This window comes from Phoca vitulina, unplaced genomic scaffold (assembly GCF_004348235.1).
Source record: "Phoca vitulina isolate PV1807 unplaced genomic scaffold, GSC_HSeal_1.0 scaffold34, whole genome shotgun sequence".
Taxonomy (NCBI): domain Eukaryota; kingdom Metazoa; phylum Chordata; class Mammalia; order Carnivora; family Phocidae; genus Phoca; species Phoca vitulina.
In genome coordinates, this window is record NW_022589737.1 from 4,249,403 (window position 1) to 4,276,073 (window position 26,671).

Sequence of the window (26,671 nt, forward strand, 5' to 3'; positions counted from 1 at the left end):
CAGACAGCAGTTGAAATATTGATAAGAAAACGGAAATCAAATTAAAAGACGGGAAAAGAGAGGGGAAGGGGGAGTGGGATGAAGAGAGGCATCAGGGAGGAAAGCTGCAGGGCTGCAGGGCGCACAGACCAAGGAGTCGTTTCTACACCCTCCCACCCCCCCAGCTCAAGCAGGGACTGAGGCTGGCTGGGTGGATACGCTGCAGAGAAAGGCACAGTTTGATTCCCGGCAGCCAGCACATTTAATTGGGCACCGAGGATCGGGGGACTCGGGGCGCAGAGAACTAGCACTCAGACCTTGAACATCCTGGAGTTGCTGGAGTTCCGCTCCTGCTGGCTGAACAGGAAAGGGTGTCTAAGGTGAGTGTTCGTGTGTGCGGGATCCCTGGGGGAATGCGGGGGGTGGTGGTGGTGGTGGTGCCTCTCTCGCCAACGGCTACGTGCTCCAGTTGCAGCAGAGAAATGGGAGGCTTTCTGGGACTTTTTCTTTCTCTCATTCTCTCCAGGGAGCTTTCTTTTCTCTCCTCTTTCCCCCCCTCCCTCTCACTTCCCTTGCAAATTTCACTCCAACTTTCAAAGAAAATGGGGGACACTCTCAGCAAGGACCCCGGGATAGAGGCAGGGAATGGGAATCTAGGAGCCCAAAGGAACATACCTGGTCCCTGAACTCGTGTATGTGTGTTGTGGCTTCAGGAGCCAAAAAGCTGGAATTTGTTAGTGGAGAGAAAAAGTGCTTTATCAGAAACACATTGGCTGCGGGAGAAGCTGCACATTGCCACGTTAAAGATGGTTTAAGAGAAGGAAGGGGAGAGGGAAGAGACAGCCGCTGGACTTGGCAAGGCAGGGAGAGACTCACGCAGAGGCACCTGGCATTCTAGGGTGGTTTTTGCACCCGCCAGCCCACATTTTCAGACTCAGACACCATCTCCTCTGCCTCTAGAAATAAGGCTGCGTCACTCTGCCGTAAAACTGTTTTCTTTAAGAAGCAGGGGCTGGGGGAAAGGGCCTCCCTAGACCTCCAGAAGCTTCTGCCCAAGTCTTCCTCCCCAAGCCAGTAACAGGGAAGAGGGGGGCAGCTGGACACTGGAGGAGCCCTAGGGTCCTAGGGGAGCCAGGCAGAAGATCTGTGCCCTGAGGGCCCGAGCTAGGCAGCTCCGTAAATATCTGTTCCCTGGGGTCTGGGGCTGCATCCGTGGGGGGACCTACCTCTATCCCGGCAGCGTTCTCTCTTCTGGCTCGGACGGCCCCGCCCCGGTGTCCGCAGGTGTGAAGCCACCCAGGCCCGGGGGAAATGGGTGTCTCCGATTGTGGGTAGGGGAGGGGTACGGGGCTGTGGGAAAGAGACCCAGTGGCGTCAGCTGGCTCTCAACCTTCACCATCTCGTAGCCCGAGGTCTGGAGGCAGAGGCGCAGGGCAGGTGCCCAGTACCCAACCATTCAGATCCTCCCTAGCTGGCCCAGGCGGATCCGAGCCTCCCAACTCTCGCGTCCTCTCCCTTTGCGTTCCTCCGTCATCACCTACCCCCACCCCACTCCCCCACCGTCTCACCCGTGTGGTACTGTCGGTGACTGAGGTTTCTCCTACCCAGATTGGTTCTTGGGCCTTCCCGACCCTTCCTCACCAACCGAGGATGTTTCAGACAGTCCCAGACACATCGTCTTACGTCAAGGTAAGACATGACAGCGTCTTTAAACAGGTAATGACCCCCCACCCCCTCCCCACGCCGCCACTCTGCCACCCAGGCCTGTGGTCCCTCCATCCCCTTTCCCGGGTCAGCGGGTGGATCTGGAGCCCGGGGCGCTCCCAACCAGATGAGGGTGGCACAGACCCTCGGGAACCCTTGATTGAGGAGGCACGCTCTCGGGCCGGTACTGTTTGGAAGACTGGAAGTGGGTGAGCCTGGTGAAGGCTGGGCAGGGAACGGAGAGCCAGTGTCCGATCCCAGTGGGTCTTGCGCTCGCGCCGCGGGCGCTCAGCAGGTTTCAAGTTAAGGGTCTGCGTGTACTTGGGAGTGTGCATGTGAGCCCGTGGGCGTGTGTGCGCGGGTGTGTGAATGCGACGCTCTTCTCCCACCGGTTCGACACCCCGTCGGTCCTCAAGCCCACCTTCCTCGGCCCCACCCGCCCGTCCAAAGCGCAGATTGCTATATTTGACAACATATAGAACGTTGTTTTTTTTTTTTTTTTCACTCACAACAGTTCCCAAGAATGTAAACAAACCGAGGCCGGGACATCTGGGTTACACGTTTAAAGGAAAATCCGCCGGCGGGGCGGGGCCGAGGGTGCCCGGGGTAGGGACTCCGGCGCGACCTCCCTCCTTCCGGGTAGCAGCCGGGAGCCGGGACTGTCGGAGCCTTCCCTAGTTCCGAGGAGGAGGGGTCCACCGCGCTTCTGCAAACCCACCGGTCTGGTCCTGCCCCGCCCCCTTCTCCCTGAAGCTCCGCCCCCGAGGGGGCCCCCCACCCCCACCTGCGTGCCCGCGCCGAGCTCCCTCCTGCGTCCGCGAATGCCACCGAAGTGTGGGACCGTCTGCCGGCACGTGGCCACCGCGATGGGGTGCGACTCTCAGGAAGCGCCACTTTTGCGTTCGGCCCTCGTCCCATTTCTCTAAAGGGAAATTTGTTGAGACAGGGTAGCAAGGCCCCCATCCCCACCCCCTCCCGAGGTCTAAAAGGAGTTTTATAGTCACTTTGGGGAGGACAGGTCCTGGAGCCTTGGCGCGGGTAAGAGGTGTTTAATCTGTAATGAATGAACGAAAAATAAGTGAATCAATGTATCGACAATCAATCAATGGATGGCTGGACAGACGGCTCCCAGGAGGTGGCGGAGCGTGCAGTGGGAGACTAAAGCGCGCTGGGGTTCGCGGCGTCCGGGTGTCCGGAGAGGTTAGGCAGGCCGTGACCCCTCCCACCCCGCCACTCCCAGTACTCCGCGCTAAGGGAGCTCTCACTTCCAGCTCTGCCCCAAAGGCTGCAAGTGGCCCCGGGGTGGGGAGGGGCAGTCTCTCTCCCACCCACAGCCCTCCCCACCCCCACCCCAACCCCTGTCTGCACACACCCGCGGACCCAAAACCTCGGGATGACGAACCCCAGAGGGGCAAGTTGGAGCCCAGGAGACTGACCCAGGCCGAGAGTCAGAGAGAAAGCAAACCGGCCCAGGAGAGCAGAGAGGTCCGGAGTGGGGAGCAGGGAGAGAGACGGCAGTCTAGGAGCTGTGGGCAGCCAAAGGAGCCGCTCGCCGCAGGAGCTCTTTTCAAGGGGGAAAAAATGGATTTTTCAGCAGCCACAAAGTTTGTATTGTTGCACAAAGGGGTGCATTGATGGCGGCGAAAGGTCTGCGTAGCAGGGACAATCTTGGGTCTGTTCCTCCGGCTCCCTACATCGACCATTTGCCAGAGGGGCACAAACAGTTCCCCGCTGCCAAGCCCCTGCCATTCTGCGTCAGGAACCTCCGAGGCTGTTGACAAACACCGCACGGGCCCAGGCGCCCAGGCCCGGAGCCTGGAGCCCAGCCGGGCCGCAGCAGCCAAGGGTGCCCACTCCACCCGGCAGCGATCTGGGTTCTGAGAACCCACAGAGTGCTCTGGGAGTTTCCGCAGGGGAGCGGTGAGGGAGGGTCTGAGGCTGGAAAGAGCAAGGGAAAGGGAGAGAGGGAACGGGGTGACTCTTTAGGACAATGACATCGCAGTAGGTGAATAATGGTGGTAACGTTAAGGTAGCCCTTACCTTTGCCAGGCCCTGTTCTAAATATTGCATTTGTACTAACTCAATATTAATAACGACCCTAGGAGGTAAGCTATTTTGCAGATGAGAAACTGAGGTATTGAGAGGTTAAGGTAACACAGCTTGTAAGGGATGGGGCCAAAATACAAATAATAGGGGCAAAATTGTGCTGTCAGGCAAGTTCCAGACACTCATTTCAGGTTTACGACAGCCCTTTGAGGGTTAGGTCCTATTACAACACCAATGTACAGATTGAGGCACAGAGAGGTTAAGGAACTTGTTCGAGGCCACAGAGCTGGTCCATGCAGAGCGGGAATTCAAACCCTAGGTCCCTCAGTGAGACTTTCGACCTGGATATTCCACTTGCAGATATGGGGATTCATCCTGCCCCCGCACTGTGCAAATCCCTTGTCAATCCCAGCGCGGGGAGCACAACCCGGAAAGCCCCTCGCCCACCCCACGGAGACTGGCTGGGTCCTCGACTTTCCCTCTTTGCGAGTCTTCCAGACTCCTTGCTCCCGCTCCCTCACCACCTAGCCTGCTGGTTCAGCCCATGCTGCATTCTGGAGGAGACACCCCCCCACACCAGACCAAAGGAGGCTTATAGCCCCAGAATGTTCACAGCGACACGGCTCAGGGGCAGCATCTGGCCGGCAGGTCCTGCAGCGGCGTTTCAAGGACGCAGGTCTGTACTTAGAATAAATGCCGTTTGGGGCTGACGGAGATCGGAGAGGCTGAAATGCTCCCGTCCCCGCCCCAGGCCCCCGTCTAGGCGCCGCCGCTGGGTGAGAGTCCCGGCACCTGGCTGGTCTCTACCTCTTGTCAGCCTGCGCTCTCTGCGCTCTCGGACTCCCTCAGGATTTCCTCGTCGACGCCGCGTGGTCTGGGGACCCGGCCCGGAGCGCCTGGGGCTCGGGGCGCAGAGACCCTCCCCCAGCCGGGCCAGCCGACCCCCGGCCCTCCCGCCGCCGCGGCCTCCCACGTAGCGTTTTGAACCCGCTTGGCGCTAAGGCAAGAACGAGCGTGGGGAGCGGGCAGGGCGAGCAAAGGCTCTAAATCTTCCTTCAATCTCTGAGTAGATGAAGTCTGAGAAACAAATTCAAAGCAGGCGCGCCTGCAGAGCCTTCCTGCAGAAATATTCCCCGGCATTCAAGCGCATCCAGGGGCGGCTCGAGCTGCCTTGTTTGGCTAAGGTCAGACGAGACTCGAGTTCTCCAATAAAAATAAATCTCAAATTAATTATGGCCTCGAGCGAGGGGCCAGACACTTGAAGCTGCAGTTGTGCAGTCTGGAGTTTTGGCGCTCGCTCGCCCGTCCCTCCCCCGCGCTCCCGCCTCTCCCCCCACGCCCCCCCCCCCATCCCCCAGTTGCCAGCTCGAATACCAGCCGAGGCCGCGCTGGACCCGAGGGGCGGGAGAGGAGGGAGGACGGAGGGGAAAGGATCCGCCCGAGACGCTCTGCCAGGCCTGGCATCTTTCGGGGTTTCAAGTGACGGAGCAGTCCCCGGGGCTGGAGGCACCCCGGGGACCCGGCTCCGATTGTCGCGTCCTCCCACCCCCAACCTGGGCTGGGACCAAAGAAGCCCAGGAAGTCGCGTCTGGAAAGTCTTGACCGGGTCAAAAGGGCTGACTTTGAGCGAGCCAAGACACGTTTCACCCCGCCGCACCCCTCCCGGGGGGAAGCAGGACTTCCGCATCTTTGAAAATACTGTCAAGTGCGGACGGTGCGAGGCAAGTCGTCCGACCAAAGTTCCAGCGAAAATGCTCGAAATCCAAATATTTCCTAAATATTCGCCCTCCATGTGCATGCTTTCTGTACGTGACCCTAGGCTTAGAAATGTGTCATGAGTTGTTTTGTGGTCCCCCAATTGGTAGCTTTTGTTTTAAAAGCTGGCCGGGCTTCCTTGGCTGCGAGAGCTCCCCGACTTGAAAGCCAGTCGGGGCTGGTGGAATGGGCGCTGATGGTCGCAGGCACCAGCTCCTGGGCACCAGCCCTGCCCAGTCTGGGAAAGACAGGCAGGACAGTCTGGTGAGCCAGGAAAGAGGGTGTGTGCAAGTGTGTGGGCTGGGGTAACCAGTCCCCAGCTAAGCTAAGAGAAGGGAGAGGGAGAGAGAAAGGGGAGGGAGAGTGGGGAGAAGGGGAGGGGTTGCACCTCCCCAACTCAAAGACAGTTTTCATTTGTAGCGGGCCTTACCACAGGCTCTCTATCAATTTGTCTCAATGCAAACATTCAAAATATTCTCTTTGGCTGCTCGTGAAAACAATGTGAGCTGCCAGGATCAAACCATCTTTCCAGATGTCTGGTGGTAACCACATGAAACAGGGCAGACTTGTTTACTGTTGTGTTTGGTTAGGGCTTTTTCCCCCTTCGGGATTTAAAATAGAAGCAGCAGCAGGAGTTGAGCTTCAAACCCAGAGTTACATAAGTGGGGCAAACTTGCCCACCAGCATGTCAATATGGGGTGAAGGGAGCCTCAAATCCCTCAGAGAGCTGTTGTTCCCAGTTGGGGGGGGGGGTTCTTTCTAGGTGGAGGACCTCGTGAATGGACAGGAGCTCCTCACCGAGGGGCTGGTAAATAGCAAAAGGCATGGCCTCAGTGCTAGTCAATGAGTCACAAAGGGGTGACAGTTATGCCAATGTCACCCTCTCCCCCATCTTCAAAATTATGAAATAGCCGTAGCTTTGGTTTTCCCGGGAGAAACAGAAAGTGCTATTGAGTTCCACAGCTAAAACAGGAGGGCAAGTCCTCATTTTAATGTAGTTTCCCATTAAGCAACTCTCAATGGGAGAGGAAGCTCCTGCTGAAAGGAGTTGGGGGTGCTAGGGGTGTGAGGGTGAATGTCCTGATCAGTGCAGTGAAGATAAGAATATGCTCTTGGCCAGGCCTCATAGGAGTTGCGAAGAGAAACCTAGCCAATATTTCTGCCATGGAGATGCCTTCTCCAGCACTAGGAGGAGTGTGGAAGGAAGGGGGAGCGTCTGGCTGGTGTGGGGTGGCCATTAACAACCTCAGTGCTTGCCCAGGACCAGGAAGGGGGCCTCCCGGTGGTGGAGTTGAAATCCCTTCTGCCTGAAAGAGGGGCAGTGTGGCTGGGGTGCCGGGTTTCTGGCCAGGTCTGGGTGGGAAGCGGTCTCCCCGCACCCTCCTGAAAGCCCTGTTGTCGTTTGAAGGTCGGCAGAGTCTGGGCTGAAAAGGAAACAATTTGGGGTTTGAAAGGATGTAATTCATTCTTCCTTTCCCTTTAACCTCTTTCCTCTCTGGAAAGCATGTGGAAAAGCTGAAGGGAAGAGGGAGAGGGCAGGCGGCCGGCCGAGGGGAGGAAAGGGTTAAGCCTGATTTCTTTTAATTGAACTCCAGAACTGGTGGCCCCAGGCAAAGGGGGGGGGGACTGACCCCGCTAGCGGTAACCAGATGTGGCGGTCCCAGGGGAGCCCCGGAGCAGACCCCTGGATTGAGAAGCAGACAGGAGGTGGGGGGGGTCGGCCCGGCCCCCATCCCACCCCCCACCCCACCCCCACCCCACTCCCCCATAAGCACACCGAGTCTCAATTGCTGGCAGGCTGCACCCGCCACTCCAGGTCTGGTCACGTTCAGACCCGCGTCTGTATTCGAACCCAAAATTGGAGCTGAATTGATGAGACTAATTTCGAGAGGGGGGTGGGAGGAGGGAGGGAGGGAGGCGAGCTAGCTTTCTGGCTCAATTGCTCCAGAAGAAATAAAGAATTGATAAGTCACCTTTTTCGCCGCTGTGGACACCCTTTTGAATTTTTTTTTTTTTTTTCTTTCCAATTGACTCGGATCTCCTCTGGATTTTTTTTTTCCTCCTTCCCCGGGTGGACTCTTAAATAAAAGTGAAAAAGTCCAAAGCGTGGTCTGGAGAGCGTGGAAAAGGTAACCTGTTTTGGAGGTTGGGGAGAAGGGAGTCAGGCCGAGAGCGCCCGGGGGGTGGGGTGGGGGTCCCCTCGCTGCGCCTGGACTCCTGAGGCTGCCCCAACTGGAGCGTTCGGCGGCACTGCGGGGGGACGGGGGTAGGTCTCCGGCTGGCGGGGACCGACAAGGCGGGCCGAGGGCCGGCTGGCCTCCTGGCCGGGTGGGGATGGTGGTCCCGAGCACTGACCCCGGGGGCTCACCCGGGGGGAAGTCTGAGTCTGTGCGGCGATCTTGCGTGCTGCGCTCTGGAGACCTGCGGACCAGCGTGGAGGGAAGGTCCTGCGGTAGTGTAGGTTTCTCGGCGCTCGGAGTAGCACTGCATAGGCGGCTCTGGCCGAGCGCCGGGACTTGGGCCATCCGGTCCAGGTAAAGTGCGAGGGGTCTGACCCTAGAAGGCGCGGATAGGTGGCCTAGGGTGCCGCCGGTCCCGGCCCCGGGAGGGCGCCGGGAGCTCTCCAGGAGCAGAGGGCCGAGGCGCGCTGTCCGGGGGCGCCCTTCTGCTAACAATGCGCTGGGAGCCTAGTCCGCGCCCCCGACGGTGGGATCCTTCCGAAACCGCCCCGAGTCCGCGTCGACCGGTGAACCGCTCCGAGTCTGCCGCCACTCGGCAGCCCAGGGCCCGAGTGGAAAAATTCCCACTGGATGCATTTTTTTTAATGGTTGGTTTGCGTCGGTCTGCGTCCCGATCTTCCCGGGCAGTAGGCTCCAGGTTATCCCCAGCCCGAGTAAACTCTCCCCCCCGCCCCCCCAATAAGTTTGACTCCGGCTGGAAAAAGCATTAATGACCGTATCTGTGGGAAGAAACGGAAAGTGAATGAGTCAGGAGGGCCACCTTCGGCCAAAGGCCCCGGGAAAAGGAAGGAGGCCAGAAGGACGTTTGGTTTTGGACTTTTGGGGAAGGGGGTGGGGGTGGGGGTGCAGACTGCGGGAATCAGGGCGCGGGCGCCGGGCGTGGACCCCGGCATTGTTCCCAGCTCGCTCTTATCTCCCAGGAGCAAGTATCCTGTGTGCGCAGCGCATGAATGTATCTGGGCATCTCCGGGTATATTTATATAGTGTGTGTGATGCGAAAAGCAGGACCAGCAGAGGGGAGGAAGAGGAGGTGTGGGGGGAGGGAAGACGAGGGAGAGCAGAGGGGAGAGGAGAGGAGAGCGCGAGACAGAGAGAGAGAGAGAGAGAGAGATAGGACTTCCTCCCCGATTCGCAAAGTGAAGTCACTTCCCAAAATTAGCTGAAAAAAAGTTTCATCCGGTTAACTGTCTCTTTTTCGCTCCGCTACAACAACAAACGTGCACAGGGGAGCGAGGGCAGGGCGCTCGTGGGGGGCACGCAGGGAGGGCCCAGGGCGCCAGGGAGGCCGCGCCGGGCTAATCCGAAGGGGCTGAGAGGTCAGGCTGTAACCGGGTCAATGTGTGGAATATTGGGGGGCTCGGCTGCAGACTTGGCCAAATGGACGGCACTATTAAGGTAAGCGATGGGGCAGTGGGCGCGGGAGCGGCGGGGCCGGCCGGGGCGGCGAGGCAGCGGGCAGGCTTGGCGCGGGGCGCCGGGGTCCCGGAAGACGTGGCCACTCTCCCTTCCTTCCGTGCCCTGGCTTCGCGCCGTCTCCTCCCGCGCTCGGGTGGCCACTCTCACTCGCGGGGGCGACCCTCCGGGCTCACCACAGACAGCGATCTCCCCCGCACCCCTTGTCGCAAAGCCGCGTCCGGCCCCCCACCTACGCGCTGCGGGCCGGGCTGCGGGCGGGGGTCCGCGGGAAACCTAGGGACCTCGGGCGCGGATCCAAGCCTGGGGCCGGACACCTCCGGGTCCACCACTCCCACCCGGCAAGCTGGGCGCCTTGGCCCCGGCGCTGGGCACTCGCCTGGCGGCCGGCTTCCTCTTACCCGAGGCCGAAGGCGACGGGGGAGGGAGCGGCAGCCGCCACCCGCTCGGGTCCCCCGGCCTGGAGGGCCCTGGGGCAGGCAAATGGATGGGTTGCAGGAGGCTCGGGGTGCAAATAAGTGTGCTTGGGGGTCTGTCTGAGCGGGCTCCTCGGATGGAAGTCCCTGTTTACATGTCAGCGCGGGCTGGTTTCCCTTCCTCTGGGTACTTGTGTTGCTGAGCTCTCGGCGCTCCAGAGCGGCCGGCTTCCCGGGACTGACGGGCCGGCCTCTGCGCTCCGCGGGCAGGGGACCTCTCTGCAGCCTCGGTCGGCGCCGCTGCCCCGCGCCCGGCCCCGGCTCTCCGCGCCCAGGCGTGCGCCGGCTCCAGCGCAAGGGCACCACAGTCCTCCCCAAGAGGGTCCCGCGCCCTGCAGAGCCGCTTCTCCTGCGGTGGCCGGGTCTGAGCCGACGGCCCCGGCGACCGCCCTGCCAAATCCACCCCCCCCACCCCGCCCTCACCCCACACCTCACGCCAGGCTCTAAGTTGCAAAATGCAGCCCAGAGGGATGGATGAGGGTCTGGGTTTCGTGTTAGACTTCAGGAGTGTTGATTGCCTTCTCCTTCTGGAAGCGGGAAGTGGGGCCGGGAGCCGAGAGGAGGGGCACCCCCTAAAGTGGCTGACCTTAGAGGACCGAGAGGAATGAATGGGACCTGGGGTCGGCTTCCAGGCTGTCCCGCAACATCAAGCAGGAGTCAGTCTGGAAAAACTATTAGGCTGGTGAGGTGGGGAGTGGCAGAACCCGCCATTCCCCAGAACCCAAAGGAATCAACTCCTCGCTCAGGGCCGAGTTAAGAGGAGAGGAAGATGTTGTGCTTGGAGAATTTAAGAGATTTTTATCATTTGGGTGGAGTAGTGGTTTTTATTTTCTAAGGTTTTTTTCTGAAAGTTTGAAACATGCTGACTGAGGTAAAAGGCACCAACAGAAGGAACTTGAAAATCTGGAGATGAGATAACTGATTGTACTGAGTTAAGGGGAGCCAGTGCGAGTCTGGGTTCGCCCAGTTTAAAGTGTGTGGGGGTGAGGAGTGTTCCTATGGCGAGGGTGGAGGTGGCCACCGGTCATTTATGCTTGTTTCTCTTCACGCTGGTGTGTGCCTGCAAGTGTTTGTGTATCCCTGGTTTGGTAAAAAGGATGCTCAACTCTAGAAAACTCCCCCTCATTAGGACACTTACCACTTACCCAGAGGCAGTCCCTCTGATCCGGAAGGGTGGTAAGATGGCTCCGGGGTCTTGATGTGGACACCCTAAGGAGAAGTGAAGCAATATCTCCATGATGCTCAGACCTCTAAGGCCCTGAGCAAATGGAGGAAGCTGTGGTCTGTGTACCCAGGATGTGCTAACCTCTTTAGAGACACACACAAGGATTGGCATGGCAGGCAGTGAGAACAGGCTTAGGTGAGGCCCCTGGTCCTTCACGCTAAGGATGGAAGTGAAGGTCTTCTTTTTCAGGTGGGTGGTGGGAGCCTCTGAGTCCCTCCAAACCCTCCTCAGGAGCACCTTTGTCTCTCATCCAGGTGACCTGGTTCTGCAAACCCACCCACAGTGAGAGTAGTGGCTTCTCAAGTCCTGAGAAGGGACTGCAGTCCCCAAAATGCTGAAGGATTGAGTTGTTAGTGTATACTTCAGTATTTAAATTGTGTGAAAGCCACACAATTTCCTGTTCCTGTGTGACCTTTGGATCTTGAGGTTCCTAGACCCTATTCCTGCAAGGGTTCAAACACTGTGTTTGGAGGGCACAGTGGACAAGGGGAGGCCAGTGGATTTCTAGCCTCCATGTGAGAATGCACAGTCCATTGAACCTGTCTGAACTTCAAAATCTTTGTACAAATGAGACAGTGGGACTAAATTACCTCTACAGCATATCTTTCCAATCTTCTCTTCCTAAAATATCATGCTTATATGAATTTCTAAGGACCTGTACCTGCATGTCCACGAAATCTAGTTCTATACAGATTGAGGTCTGTAGACAGAAATCTAGAATGTGTGTTCCCAGTTCGAGTGACCTTGACAAATCATCTTTGAGTAATTCTGGAATGTGATTTTTATGCACCTGCATGTTTCTTCCTCCAATATAAGGCATGTCTATATTTCAAAATACGTGGGTCTCCACACTGCAGAGGTATTTGGTCCAGGATGCCAGGGAAGTCTGGATTGCTTTGCAGAAGGTTTTTATTCTGTGCATAATTTGCACAACTCATTTTGATTTCAAAATCTTAATCTTGCTGCCCTTGTTATAAGTCCTTCTGTGTCATGTTCTCTCCTCCTTTCCAAGAATGTCTCCTGGGAAGGCTCTGAGCATCACGCTGGGAATACCAAAATTTTCAGGAGCCGTTCCACTCTTCTTTGGCCACAGACAAGTTAACCTGCGATATTAAACAACAACTACCCCACCCCTGCTCCCCACAGTTGATATTATCAGTGTTGAAAGTCATGTGATCCTGGTTGCTGCTTAAGAGATGACCTGGTTTCAAAACCTGCATCTTAGTTCTAGGCAGTCTTCCATTGAATCTAGTTACTCCATCTATGAAAGCTTGATTCAATGCACATGGTACCATTAAAGACGGGGAAACGATCAGAGAAGATGCAAACGTGGTGAATGAAACAGGGAAATGCACAGGGGACTCGAAGTCAGAAAGCCTGAGTTCATTCTCAGCTGCTACTTAGTTGCTGTGTGCCCTATAGCAAGGCCCTTCAGCTCCTTAAATGTCAGTTTTCTCATCTGTAAAATGGGGCCAAAGTACCCCCTTGCCAGAAATCACAGTGAAGATTAAATAAAGTCTGGTACCTTAGTGGAATGCACATTCGTTGAATTTCTCCTTGGGGATAGGGGCTTGTGGGGATCGATTGGTCAGAACATTAGATCACAGGTCTGGATGTCCCATAATACATGTTTTATTAATTCAACCAATATTGATTATGTGCCTATTATGTTCCAAGGCTCTGCTTTCTGTGTTGAGAATAAAGCAGGTTATCAAAACCCTGCTAGAACGTATACTCTCGTAGAGGGGGCAGACACCTAAGTAAATAATTGTGTGTCCAGGGCTGATGCACCTCCTGAAGAGCAAGGAGGCAGGTTATGGGATAAAAGGTGATATGGTTCTATCAGCCCCGATGACCAGGGAGGATGCTTCAGATAAACTCACAATGGAGCAGAGATACTATCAGTCTTCATCCTTTGCCTTGGGAAATGGCAGCACTCTTCAATCCCCTAAATGATGGGAGAACAAAATCGAAAGGTAGGTGGAGCTCCCCGCTGGGTTCTGTAAGCCAGTAGAGAGTGTGTGTGGCAGACGAGGCCAGGAGGGTAGGTTATGGCAGACAGGACAGTGCTTTCCAGTCAGGAAACTTCCGGATGGTATCTGAGTAGAAACCAGCAGAGTGAGGAACACTGGGAACAAAGACTCTATGTCTGTCCTCAAAAAAGGATGCTGCCTTGACTTTGAAGAGTGAATTGCCTCCCCCTTCACCAACACCACCTTTTAACCCTCCTATGGCCTGGCATCATGAGAACTCCAGGAAAAACAGCACTTTGTCAGTTTCTCTGTCCCCATGACCACATAAAGTTGCTTCCCTCAGTTAGTTACCAAATGGTGAATCCTGTTTCCTTGGTGAATAAATCCCACAAAAATCTTCTTTCCACTTCTCCTTCCATTCAAAGTCAAGTTTATAGGTTTGCAATTTGAGAACTTTCGAGATTATTGAACTCAATATTCTCATTCTGTGGGTGGGGAAACTGAGGCCCAGTTATTTAATGAATGACCTAAGATCACACAGCTAACTACTGACAGAGTCAAGAGGAGAATTCAGGGATCCTAACCCTCAGGCTAGTGTTCTTTCCACCATACCGTGAAGATTTCATTTGCTTTCGTTACAATACCATGAATTATAGAATCCTGGAGATCGTGTGTGTGTGACAGAGAGGCAGAGAGAGAGAAAGACAGAGAGAGAAGACTTTAAAAGAAAAACCATGAGGAATCTGGCACTTTGAACTAAAGACATATCTGTTATTTAATGAAAAATATATTCTTACCATCCTGAATTATGTCCATACTTAAAAAAAAATTCCAAATTCTCAGATAGGATTTTTACATGGCTGTTTTCCAAAATAAATCCTACTTTTCCTATAGACAAACAAGGTCTCTGTTACCGGGAGACAACAAGAAAATACAGGATTTTGCTTAAATAGCCAATAGGTCTCTCCACAGACTGGGGGAAGGTGGGCTGAATTCCTATTTCAGTTCCTTTAATAATTGAATATTTGACGATTTAAGCAAAATATATTCAGTGCATTATAATATAACTTATAGACCCATCTTTCAGACTGTGTAGTAAGTAGGTCTTAAATAACAACTGCATTAAATAAGATTTCAGATTTCAATGTCTGCTTCTGTTTGGAGTTAACCAGTTAACTTGGCATTTGGTTTTTAAAAGTGATTGATTTAAACCAAGTCTATTTTCTAGAACTGTAACATTAGTCTAATGCTAGTATTGAGTTGTCCCAGCAAAAAAAAAAAAATTAGGAAAAATTTTATGATGATGAATCACCAGGCAGGATTTCTAATGGACTGAGGCCTTTATCTTACCTCCAACTTCAAAAATATCCTCAAATTGTTAAGTCAATACTCAGGCCATCCTATTCGTCTCTGAAAGAAGTCTTATTCTATCTGAAGCTTGATAGACAGGTTTTCAGATTAGGGACCAATTGTCTAGGGTGAGAATTTGAAAATCTACTATTTTCATTCATTTTAGACAATTAGCTACATTATGTAGGTCTAGAATAATGTTTTTGTTTTGTTTTGTTTTAAATAACATGACTTTCTTTTTTTTGGCCTGTAGTTAAAACAGTCTTTCTATCTTTGGCTTGTTGTTTTGTGACAAATTGAGAAGGCTAAAGGACACTGGTCACTATGTACACACACACACACTCACAATCTCACAAAATCATCAGACAGAATAACAGCTTTTCTAGTAACCTCAGATCTGTGCAGGTGTATTTTCCTTGCAGAAGACTATACTCTGCTTCATTTTCTGTCGCTTTCATGATTTATATCTATAGTGCTCATCCCATTCATGAATCAGTTCATCAGTGGGATGGTACTACTAAGTGATGTCACTCTGATTCTTCTACTCACCTCCTAGACCCAACAGCGGTAGCCTATGTACTCTGACGTGTTTGCCAGAGGCAATGGGTGGGGTTTTGCTTATCCCCATATTGTCACCCTGAGCGCCGATATCGTGGAAGTCTGACAGGATTAGACAGTCCCTATTCTGTGTGAAGCTGGTTGGCTCTATGGGGATCTACAACCTTAGCCTCTTTGGCATCATAAACGGGTGCCAGCCATATTAACGCAAGTCAGCAACCTTGTAAATCAGTAAGGTCTTTTGCATGACTGTAATGCAGGGTCAAGAGAAATGCCAGTGGTGTAAGAACTGCTGTTCTAGAGCCAGAGCAGGAGGATAAGCCGGGCGTGTGCACTGCTGAATGCACTAAGTGTTCCGCTAGCCACAACGAAGGAAAGAGCAATTTCAACTGGAGAGACACAGAAAGACCTAACACCAATAGTTATTTATATGGTCCCTTCTATTTACAAAGCACTTTTGCATAAACCCTCATCATTAATCCTCACAACAGCCCCGTGGGAGATAATACCATCTCATCTGTCCCTCCATTTTGGATGAGAGAAAAGTTCAGGGAGGTTGGGTAAGTTATCTAAGATGACAGCTAATCGATGACAGAGTTGGGTTTCGAGCCCGGGGTTTCTGATTCCAGAATACTTGCTTTTTCTATACACACAGCCTCTTGGCATAGGTGTGACCTGGACCTTGGCTATGAAGGATGGGCAGGACTTGCACATCAGGTTCAGGGGCTTTCTCAGAAATCAGAATACTTTGGTGAGGTGGCGGGTGGAGGGATGCATATGAAGGAAAAGGTAGGAGTGGAAAGATTGGATGGAATTGGATTCTGGAGGACCTTCAATACCATAACAAAGAATTGAGGTCTAGAAAGGAGGAATCACAAACTTTTGAAGAGAAGGATGACCAACACAGCTGTACAAATCTCTCAGGAACGGCACCCTTCTTGTCCACACCCAACTCCTCAGGAAATCGAGAAAGGAGCGACTCCATCATTTGTCAGAGTCCACAGGAAGTGAATAGTCGACAGGATTCGACTGCCACTGATAGGCCAGGCAACCAGACCATGCTCTCAGCTGTCTTTAAAGACACCTGTTTATTAAATATGGAGTCAGGGGAAGGAGGAGAGACTCTATTTCACCAGAGCTCATAAAAATGTGATTTTTCCCTTCACTCATTTTAATGTGTCCTCTGTCTCTGTGTTCTAGAGGTTACACCACAAGCCATCTTTTCAATTGGGCAGTCTATCCTGGGGTACAACTTTAGTTCCTTTTGAGAATGAGTCAGCAGATAGTAATTGAGAAGAGACAAAAGGAAAGGTTGTTTCCCTGAGACTCAAATCAAATTTCGATAGAAAGTCAAACAGGCCTGATAGACTGTCGTAGTTCGGGTGTGCCCATCACCTCTTGCTGAAATTTCACCTCCTGCTGAAATTTCACCCAAGCACACCACAAACTCAGTTATCACCATCATTCCAAACAGGATCAGAGATTAAGTGTTCAGATGCATTTCCAGATCACTCAGTCCCACTTTATGGCAGCTTCCGAGTCACTTATACCTACAAAAATGAACCAGAATGCCAACATATTTAAGATAGTTCCCATCTTTGGGAAACAAGGTACCTGCCATTTAGTTCATGATCAAAATCCCAGAACATGTACATTTTTCAAGTTACCTCCTAGAGAATGTAGACTTGAAAACTGAAATGTTTTCGCAAGAGCAGGGCCCATTTAGTCAGACAGTGCTATGTGTCCAAGGTAATGCAAGACCTACGTCACATCGCAGTGCACACATGCAGGAGGCCAGAATTACAGGTGCCATGGGAGCTCTAACCCTGCGTTTCTAGACACGTGTGGGTTTCACCGTCTCCTGGAATCTAACATTCCAGTAGCAGAGTTGTTGGGTCTGGATATATGGGTATTCATTGATTTTAGGTGTGAAGGGGTCTGAGAATGAACAATTTTGTACTATTGTTCATGTAGCAGAAATGTGACAACAGTTATTATTATAAAATTACTCAGCTTTCGAGTTGTCTTTAAGTTAATGCTGTTACCATCTGGGTAAATGCATAGAGTTAAATCTAAATTCTTTTTTTTTTTCTTTCTTTTTTTTTAATTTTTTTATTGTTATGTTAACCCCCATACATTACATCATTAGTTTTAGATATAGTGTTCCATGATTCATTGTTTGTGCATAACACCCAGTGCTCCATGCAGAACGTGCCCTCCTCAATACCCATCACCAGGCTAACCCATCCTCCCACCCCCCTCCCCTCTAGAACCCTCAGTTTGTTTTTCAGAGTCCATCGTCTCTCATGGTTCTTCTCCCCCTCCGATTTCCCCCCCTTCATTCTTCCCCTCCTGCTACATTCTTCTTCTTCTTTTTTTCTTTCTTAACATTAAATCTAAATTCTTATGCCTGAAGAGTCATTTTGCCTTTAGGCATTCATCACTTAATTCATACTCATTCATTTATTCATTCAACCCCAAATTGAATGATACAGCCAGGCACAGTTCTCAAGAGAACTCCATGTACGTGAACAAGAACAAGATGCCTATAGTATTTCTTCCGAACTTCTAGAGAATAAAGCTTTCTCTGCTTTTGGATTTTAAGCTCTGACTATTGGAGATTCCAAAAGCAGCAATACTCATTGGGCGAATCTTTATTTGTGGCTTTTTACTATAAAGAAATGTAGGAACATTTTTCCCAAGGATAACATCCAGCTTATAATTTCCATCGCCCCTTCACTCTTGGTGATACTAGTCTGTTGTATGGACATTTTTGGAAAACCAGGGCTTCGGCCAAGGAAAGGACTTCTTATTCTCCCTTTCTCAGCTGTAGGTCCTCTACATATATTTTAACACAGAGAAAAATACCATAAATCAAGTGCAAAGATAAAAGAGAAACTGAGGAAGAATATTTCTAGGGATTAAAACAAAAAGCAAATGTCCCAGGATACTAGGTTTCTTACAAGTTAATAAGAAAAAGGTAGAACAGTTAGCAGAAAAGTAGGCAAAAATGCTATGATAGGCAATGCTAGAAAAAGAAATACAAATGGCCAATAGACATATGAAAAGAATTTCAAGCATGTGCCTAATGATATTCAAATGAAAATCATGAAATTCCAACATTTATCACCTATGAGTGCAGTATAACAAAGATTAAAATGGCTTAATAATGCCTCATGTTAGAGTAAGCAGAAATGTCACTGCCTTACCTTATGGGTGGGAGTCTAGCTTGGGACAGTCATTCTGGAGGACACATCAATTGGAAACATCGATTGAGATGTTAAATATTCACAGAAATTCGATAACAAGTCCAATTTCTAAAAATTTAGCTTACAGACATGGTCAGTCACATATGAAATATGTATGCACACGATGTTTATTGTACCATCGTAATGGCAAAAACTGGAAAGAATCTAAACATCCATCAACAGGGGACTTGTTAAATACATTATGGATGATGCTTATAAGAAAATACCATGCAACTATTCTGTGGAATAAAATCAATTGTCTATACACATTGATTTAGAAAGTTCTCTGGGGGGGCGCCTGGGTGGCTCAGTTGGTTAAGCAACTGCCTTCGGCTCAGGTCATGATCCTGGAGTCCCGGGATCGAGTCCCGCATCGGGTTCCCTGCTCGGCAGGGAGTCTGCTTCTCCCTCTGACCCTCCTCCCTCTCATGCTCTCTGTCTCTCATTCTCTATCAAATAAATAAATAAAATCTTAAAAAAAAAAAAAAAAGAAAGTTCCCTGGGGTATATTGTCACATGGAAAAAAGCAAGTTACAAAATGTGTGGTCCCATTTTTGTAAAAAAAAAAAAAAAAATTGAAAATGCACACATATGCATGGTTAGGCATTGACAATTTCTAGAAGAATATACAAGAGGCTATTAACAGTGGTTGCCTCTGGGCAGAGAGAAATAGACTTTTATTTTTCACACTATAAACTTAGGTAGTCTTTGATTTTTTTTTAATCACTAGTATATATTACTTTTATAAATTTAAAAAAAGTGGACATGAAAAATAAAGAAGGATTTTAGAAACAGATTTGTAAAAAATGGCCTGAGCACCAACATTCTAACCCAAATGTGCTGATCTCAGACACTTTTGGGTCCCACTCTGTAATAAATACAGAGAAAAATTGTCCAGCCTAGGATCCAGAGACCTGAATTCCAGCCCCAGCTCTGCCGTAAATGAGCAATGGGGTCTTAGGGCAAGTCACTTCAGTCCTTCAGAATTCATGTAAAATTTCTCATGCTAAATGTCTTCTGGTGTATACAGTAAGGGCATAATTTCAAATTTTCCTTTCAGCTTCCATGCTCATAAAACTCTGATCGCTGGCAGTCTTTAAAGACATTTCTTATTTGGGGGCACGGATGACTAAGCCTTTCATAGACATTCTATCTGGGCCCATGTGGCTCTTCCCCACAATCTTGGGGCTGAATTCTAGAGTGATCTTTGAGGCCAGTTGAAGCCTGGGGCTCTTAGGAGGTGCTTTGTGACTTTCTGTGAGCTGGTTGTTTTTATTACCAAGTGACACTGGAGCTGTGCTAATCCCTTTGCATTAATGCAAACTAAGAATAGGGCCTGATTCTGCTATGGGGTCTTACACTCTTTTCCAAAAGTTGGTCTCATTTAAAACCCAAAACACATTTGGCCCCAAGCGCCTTTCCCCTGGACTTTTAAAAAATCCTGTTTAATTGAAGGGAAATTGAATTCGTCTGGTTTTGATTCATTTACACTTAACTCTTAAAAAAACGATATTTTGAGGACTTATTTGATGTCCAAGAAGAATTTTGAGCCTCTTAATGAGTTTTCTGGAAGGCTTTTTTTCTTCTTCTTAAAACAGGAAGTGGTGCTATGCTATGGGCAAAAACACAGTCAACCCCAAAAAGGCCCCAATTCAGTTTGAAACTGTATCACCCACTATTTTACATGAACCCCAATGGCCCTAGCTAAGGCCTGTCTTTCCCTACTTCTTACTTAAGAGCAAGAGACTCACTCGCCTTCCATCTGAGGAGGAAGAGCGTGAAGAGGAAGGAGGAACAATCAGAGTCATCAGAAGGAAAAAAAGCTATTTTTCTAGCTCTTATTTTGTGCCAATATCTGTGTTAACCTTTACAGACATACCCACCTTTGATCCTTGTACCGACCCTATGATGTATGTATCGCTTCCGTTTTGGAGAGGTGGAGTCACTTACCCAGGGTCATAAAAGGTAGAAAGTGGAAAAGCAATGATTTGAACCTAATCCTGTTTGCCTACAAAGCTCATAGAGCTTAGCCACAGTGATAGTTTGCCGGATTGACACATACATCCATGAAGTTTAGGCTCCAAGTGGAACCCATCTACCACGTAGGTTTCGTTGTTTGTCGTGTCCATTAGTCTAAGTGACCCCACCCTTAGCCTGTACCGGTCAGATTCGCGGTGCATCTCAATTCTCTACCACCCTTTACTCAAGAAGGCCTAAGCCCCGTATTTTCCCCAGGTAAGAGTCCCTGCCTGACTTTGCCAGCAGGTGTAGTGGACAGTAGGCAAAAGCGAGCATGAAACCAACAGGTTCTGTTTTACTTTCATAAGCTAACGAGATGATAAAAAGACAGAGTGTCGTAGCTCCATAGAGAATAGCGTATTCTTTGCCTTGACGTGCTTCCTCCTTTACCCCCCTTTTCTCTCTTGTTCTAACTCTTCCTTTCCTTCTCATGCTCTTTCACTCATACACACACACACACACACGCTTAAAAAACACACAAACCCAGATTGGGGGCTTATACAAAACACAAAGAAGGGAACGTTTTGTAAGGTTAAAAGGAAGCCATCAAGAAAGGCTAGCTGGAGCTCCAGTTTCTCCTGAATAGTCTTTCTTGTTATTTCAAGGCTGATTGACTTATAACTGCATCCACAGCTAGCTCACATCGGTTCCTTTATCAGCCCGAGTGAGACTTCCTGTGGACTGGCCCAGCTTCCTGATTTATTTCCTTTTTCCTTTGGCAGAACAAAGAAAACCAGAGCTCCAAGGATACTTGGGACCAAACATAATTTAGCACCGAAGAAGCTATTATTTAAAAAATGTTCACTCTCAGTGCATAGGGCCGAGGACCTGCCTTTGCAGTTTTCCACAACATGCTGCACAGTAGCACGATGGACCCCATGTGCAATTATCAGGGGTCAACGAGCCACTTGAACTCATCCTAGTTGTAGTTGGATTTCATTCAAAGGGGGGAAATCGAGCCCATTCTCCTCACTAACACCACATGAGCACCCCCCAACCCCATACACACAGGCACACCTTCAAGAGTTACATGGAATGCCTCTGTATTGAGGGTTTACTCTTTTGATAACCTAACTCAACCCCACAGGCCAGCAAAGAAACCCTCTTCTTTCGAAATTTCATTCTAGCTGTGTTTGAAGTTCTAACTCTAGAAACCTGCCCATAAGAAAAGAAGCTTTGAACTCTATCCAAATGGGCATTGACGTCAGTCGAAGAAGAAGTTCCAGAAATGGGGATGAAGGCGTTGCTTTCCTCTCTTGCCTGGAGGATGCCATATCACTCCGTACCACTTGGCCTCACCACCTGCTGTGCACGTTATTTCTGACAAACCTTTAGGCATAATCCAGAGAAATAGGGAACACGACTGAGGGAGCTGTCTGCACCCCTGTCGTATCGCCTAAAGCAAGTATCACAAGCTGTCAACTGATAGTACGCCCCCGTACTCTTAGAAGATAAGAGGCCAATGCACAGGAGAGATCATTGAGGCTTCAGGATGGGATGTGTCCGAAGATGAGAACTAGGCAAAAGATACTCAGAGCAGAACTCGGGTATTTCTGTGCCCAAACAACACATTTGCGATAAGGGTGTTTCCAGGAGCTAAGTTATCAAGACTTCACGAATTCATGCTTTCTTTGTTCACCTGTCTTATTTCCTTACAACTGTATAATCCTCCTGGGGAATTGAAGATGGCACTTTCCATAGAAACCAGCTAGGCGTCTAAGAAATAGTGCAGCCACCCAAATGTTACTAGTCATCTTTTTTAGCTCTCTCTTTTCTTTTTTTAACAAAGATCACTGATTTGAAATGGAAATCAAATTGAAACTGAAATGTACCTCCCCAGGCAAGCAAGATACTTCTAAGAGGAGAGGGTTAATTCACCATTGTTAATTCACACTGATTTCTCCCACCCCAGTCCTCAAGGTAATCATCTCTAGATGAAAAGGGATTGAGGGACGCCTGGGTAGCTCAGTCGGTTAAGCGTCTGGCTTCGGCTCAGGTCATGATCCATCCCAGGGTCCTGGGATCGAGCCCCGCATCGGGCTCCCTGCTCAGCAAGGAGTCTGCTTCTCCCTCTCGCTCTGCCTCTCTGCCCTGCTTGAGCTCTCTTTCTCATTCTGTCTCAAATAAATAAATAAATAAATCTTTACCCAAAAAAAGAGAGATTGAGAGGGCACTTGAAAGAGGAAAGTAACTCAGAAACTACATGGCGCAAGGGGCATGTGTGAGGCATGATTGGGGTGCTAAGCCTCACATCATCTGCCAAAGGGAAGGGAGTGACTGCGCCGCCATGTGTGAGCAGGAGCCCTCTCTTTTCCTGGCATTGTACTCTGTCACGAACTCTGTACCAGGTCCGTGACCAGGGAGGAATCCTAGAACACAGATCCATGACTTACCTCCTGCAGCTCCCCCAGCCCTGATAATCCTGTCTGTAGAGAACCTTATACGGACCTTGGAATTCTCCTCCATAAGAGCATATTGGGCCAAAGGGCACGAGTAACCTTGCTCAAATAGGGTCTTTGGCTCAACACAGGACTTCCCCAGAGGTCAAGAACTTGAGGGGCACCTGTACTTTCTGTGCTCTTTCTAGAAAGGGGAGGGAGGAAGAGCAGACTACTTTTCTGGAAATGTCATTTCAAGAAAACTGGCCTGAGAAGAATTTTCCAGGGTGCCTCTGTGAAGGCCGCGAGGCATGGCTTTGGGTCTCTGGACACTAGGGCCTCTGAGCCCTTCCTTCTGGAGATCGGTGGATCTCCATATCCTTACTGGGTCTGTAGTGTGGTAAAGGAGTACCATGGTCATAGTCACTGCCTTCTTAGAGTTTCCCACTGGAAAGTCTTACAGACTAGCCAGGATCAGGCAGTCGGGCTGGGTTTGGAGCTTATCAGAATTAACCAATTCTTTCCATCACTTTGGAATGGATATGACCCAGACTCTTCTCTGCCCAGAGCACCGTTTTTTTCTCTCCTAGATTTTTAAACCCTGTGTGCATTTCATGGGAAATTTCACACGCCTGTTTCTGATTCACTTCCAATTAAAGCCTCAAAATGCTGGTTTTGTAAGAGCTCTTTGATGATTCAGATTCATGTTGGTTCATCTTTTTTTTTTTTTCTCCCTCCTTAAAGCCCACAGAAGTTTAATAAATTTTGCTTAGACATTTGCATGCTTAATTGTTAAAAATAATTGGAAACAGGAGAGAATGTTTAACTAGTGTGCCGAAAACATACGCATTTCCAAGGGGAAAGAGAGAGACTGATGCCTCAGTGAAGGGGAACTCCTGTGGAAAAAGAAGGGATATCACTGAAGGTGGGCCCATCACTGAAGGAGGGAGAGTTGGCCCTGAGCTCAGGTCTTCTAGAAGGGTCAGGGGAGCATTACATGAAACACAGGAGTCCTTCCTAATGCAGCCAGTCAGCATCGACAAGCTGTCAGTGGGGTGGTCCGTCTCATGGGAGGTACACCAGGTGGAGTGGCATTTTCCAGATACTAATGTTGCTTTCAACTCCCTTCTGATTGGAGGGGGTTAGTGTTCTTGCAACAGCAAGCCTTGTTCTCTGCCCCTTCCTCATAGACATTAATAAGCTTTGATGATGAGCTTATCTGTACACCTCCGCACTAAATGCAGAAGTGTCTGATGGAGCAGATCTGTGCTCCCCGGGAAAGGGGCCCCCTACCCTATCTATGCATCCCTCTGAAACGCCAAAGTGGGCACCAGGGTTGGGTAATTTCAGTTCTGGTCCCGGTTTGGCCTTAGGCTGGCTGGATGACTTTGGGCAAGTTACTCTCCCTTTCTTAACCTCAGCTTCTCCATCCACCCCAAAGGATTAAAACTACTAGCAGTAACCCTCTTCTCCCACGGATTTGGTAAAAATTCTGGAGTGATGAGTTGCTTTGAATTTCTTGAAGAAAGGCATTAATTAATTGCTACAGCTTGACTATTGGGTGGCTCATTATATGGTTGTTCTTGTCAATTGTAAATCATGCAACATTTTCATTTCTGGGGCCTTATTTGAACTTTTTACTAGGGGATCTTCCTTCTCTCTTTATTGTCAGGGGCTGGTTAATAGTATTCAGTCAGCCTGAGTTACAAAATACAACTTTGTGCTCACACAATGTAATGTGGGAAAGCTTGTGCGCTGTGTGGTGCTTCTTGCCTAAGATGGGGGACACAAAAATCTGTGAAGGCTCGCAGTGAGATGCTGGAGGGTTTTGTAAACCATTATGACAGTGGCAGAATGGTTCCATGAAAGTCATGTGCCACTTGAAGTGTGAAAATCTAGATTTAAACCCACTTATTAGTTGTGATCTTGGGCCAGTTATTAATTTCTCTAATCTTCTCCTTTCCTATCTGTAAAATAGGATTACTAATGATAATAATAATAAGTAATATTAAGTTTTCCAGCTGCCGTACTGGCTAATTGTACGAATCGAAAGAAGTACAGAAGTAAAAGCATTTTGTAATTACAAAGCACTGTGCAAATGTTAGTTATGGTTACCTTCGCTCTTATTCCCATCCAAGCCAGTGTTTGAAAATAACAGATGATAAAGGTTGCTTAAATTGAATCTATGGGGTTGCTTTTTTCTGCCTTTAATGATTCCCAAGACTTAATTGCATTTGGTTAATTTTGCAAATTAGCTACTTACTCCTATCTCATTGCTTATAAAGACACGCTCCCCTCTGAATCCATCAGTACAGACCAAACATCACATATTCCTCCTTTCCCTCCCTCGTATCCGGCCATTGTTATACTCGTGAAACTCCCATCCCAATCAATGGAGGTTTTACGTAAAAACTGAATTCAGGATATGAGTGCAGCCTCAGGAATTCCAGGCTTGTGCTGCTGATAAAAAGAGTGTGTCACACTGAAAATACCAGAGAAACAAAATTCTCCTGTCCAACCTATGCTCAGGTTTTTTGTGGTTTTTTTGTTTTTGTTTTTGTCTTTTTTAGGTTTGTCTCTGCTTTTAAAGAGTCAAGAGTCATCCTGGAATATGAAACACATTATCTTTTATAATATTCCCTTGGGAACAGTTTTAAAATGCTCACCCAGCTAGCCAGACCCTCCACCAGCTCTCCTGACTGATTCACCTGTGCCGCCTCCTCTCATGTCTCTGTGTCCTTGCGGTCGTGAGTGAAGGCAGTAAGGGCCAGGCCTGAACTCGGTTCATTCAGAGTGGAGCTAACATTTCAGTCTTGCTTTATGCTCCGCTTTACCATCCCCTTCCAGAGAACAGAGTTTTCCAACCTGGCAGGAACTGGAGAACTTAACTCCTTCGATCAAGGGCTGTGAATTTGTTGGGGTCATGTTGGTCTGTCTTAAGTGGCAGAGCTGCCAATAGGTTTCACTGATTTAAGTGTGAGGGAAGGACCAGCAGAATGAAAGTAATTTGCCTCGACGATGGCCCTCTGTTAGTGTTGAAGTCGGGAAGAATCCCGGCTCTTTTCCCACAGGAGATTAGACAAAACAGACTTGGTCTTTATTCTCATTGTACATCATCGCTATTTTAGGAAAGATTGTATCTCTGCCTTCCAGGCTATACCATGCGACCAAATAGGATTATGTGACCAGAAGTGAAGAGGAAGAACATTTTTTACCCACACTGAAGTAGTTACATAATGACATAAAGAAGGGAAAATGAAGTTGACTGTTCATTTTAAAGTGCTCACCCAGACATTTAGGATTGAGATTCAGAGCTGCTCCTTAAATCTTTTTTCTGAACGTGTTGAATTATATATTAGTTGTATTCCTAGCCAACAGAATTGGGATTTCAGGGTCCATGGGGCTGGACACTGAGTTGCTCAAATAGCGATCTGTAGTTCTTTAGGAACCACAGTTTAGCTAAGATCAGTCTTGCCGTTTCTTTGCCCATTTGAAAACAAATGACCACCAAGATCTTGATGTAGTACTCAAGGAGCAGTCTGTGTTTTCTAGACCAAAGCCATGAAGAACATCTCACACAATGGAAATAAATGCCACCTTGCATGAAACTCATTTTGTGTAACAGTGGTGTCTATCTCTGTGAGGTTGGATCATATAATGGTTCTGTACAAACTCATCATGCTGCTGTCTTAACTACGTCCTATGTCTTGCCTAAACATTTACACATTTGGGAAGAGCTAATGTCTAATCTTTTCCAAGTAACTCTAAACTTCTGGTTTTAAATTCAATTTGGGTAGAAGGGAGCAGTATTTTCTTGGACTGTGGAAGGTACAAACATCTCTCTCAAGAGTACTAATGTGTAGGAAGCTTCATGACAGATACGGTTCTTGCACAGTTTTTAGGATAAAGGATTTGGGAAAAGTCATCAGTAGTTCTCATCTTCCTTAGCCTTATCTCAAAGGCAGAGGAAAGTGGCAGATCTAGAGACCTGTTTTTATTGGACTTGTCCAGTAGGATTCCCCGTAAAGGTAGAATGCCCTGTTTTGCCCTGTCCAATATGGCAGCCATAAGCCTGGTATTCAAGTAGCTCCTGAGCACTTCAAATGTGGCTGGTGCAAAGAGGGACTTTTTTTTTAATTTCATTTCAGTTGACTTTTGTTAACCTAAATTTAAATAGCCACATGCAGCTAGTGACTCCTGATCAGACAGTACAAGTCTATATAATTCAGATCAAAAGCATCTTAAAACGTGAATTCATCTCAAATAAATAAATAAAAATCTAAAAAAAAAAAAAAACATGAATTCAG

The 26,671-nt window shown here is 49.1% G+C and overlaps 1 protein-coding gene across 4 annotated transcripts in view; it reads left to right on the forward strand.

The window, feature by feature from the left end:
* The first annotated feature begins 245 nt into the window (after positions 1-245).
* The window catches only part of FLI1 (Fli-1 proto-oncogene, ETS transcription factor), a 124,014-nt gene continuing 97,588 nt past the window's right edge, over positions 246-26,671 (forward strand). For 2 of the 4 annotated variants that reach the window (XM_032426440.1, XM_032426437.1), the window contains exons 1-2: positions 246-359; positions 1,588-1,695. In XM_032426440.1, the coding sequence (XP_032282331.1) occupies positions 1,630-1,695 (66 nt within the window). In that variant the 5' untranslated portion in view covers positions 246-359; positions 1,588-1,629. Of the gene's footprint in view, positions 360-1,587; positions 1,696-8,796; positions 9,120-26,671 lie in introns of those variants that run through there. The other 2 variants (XM_032426438.1, XM_032426439.1) reach the window with 2 other exon arrangements.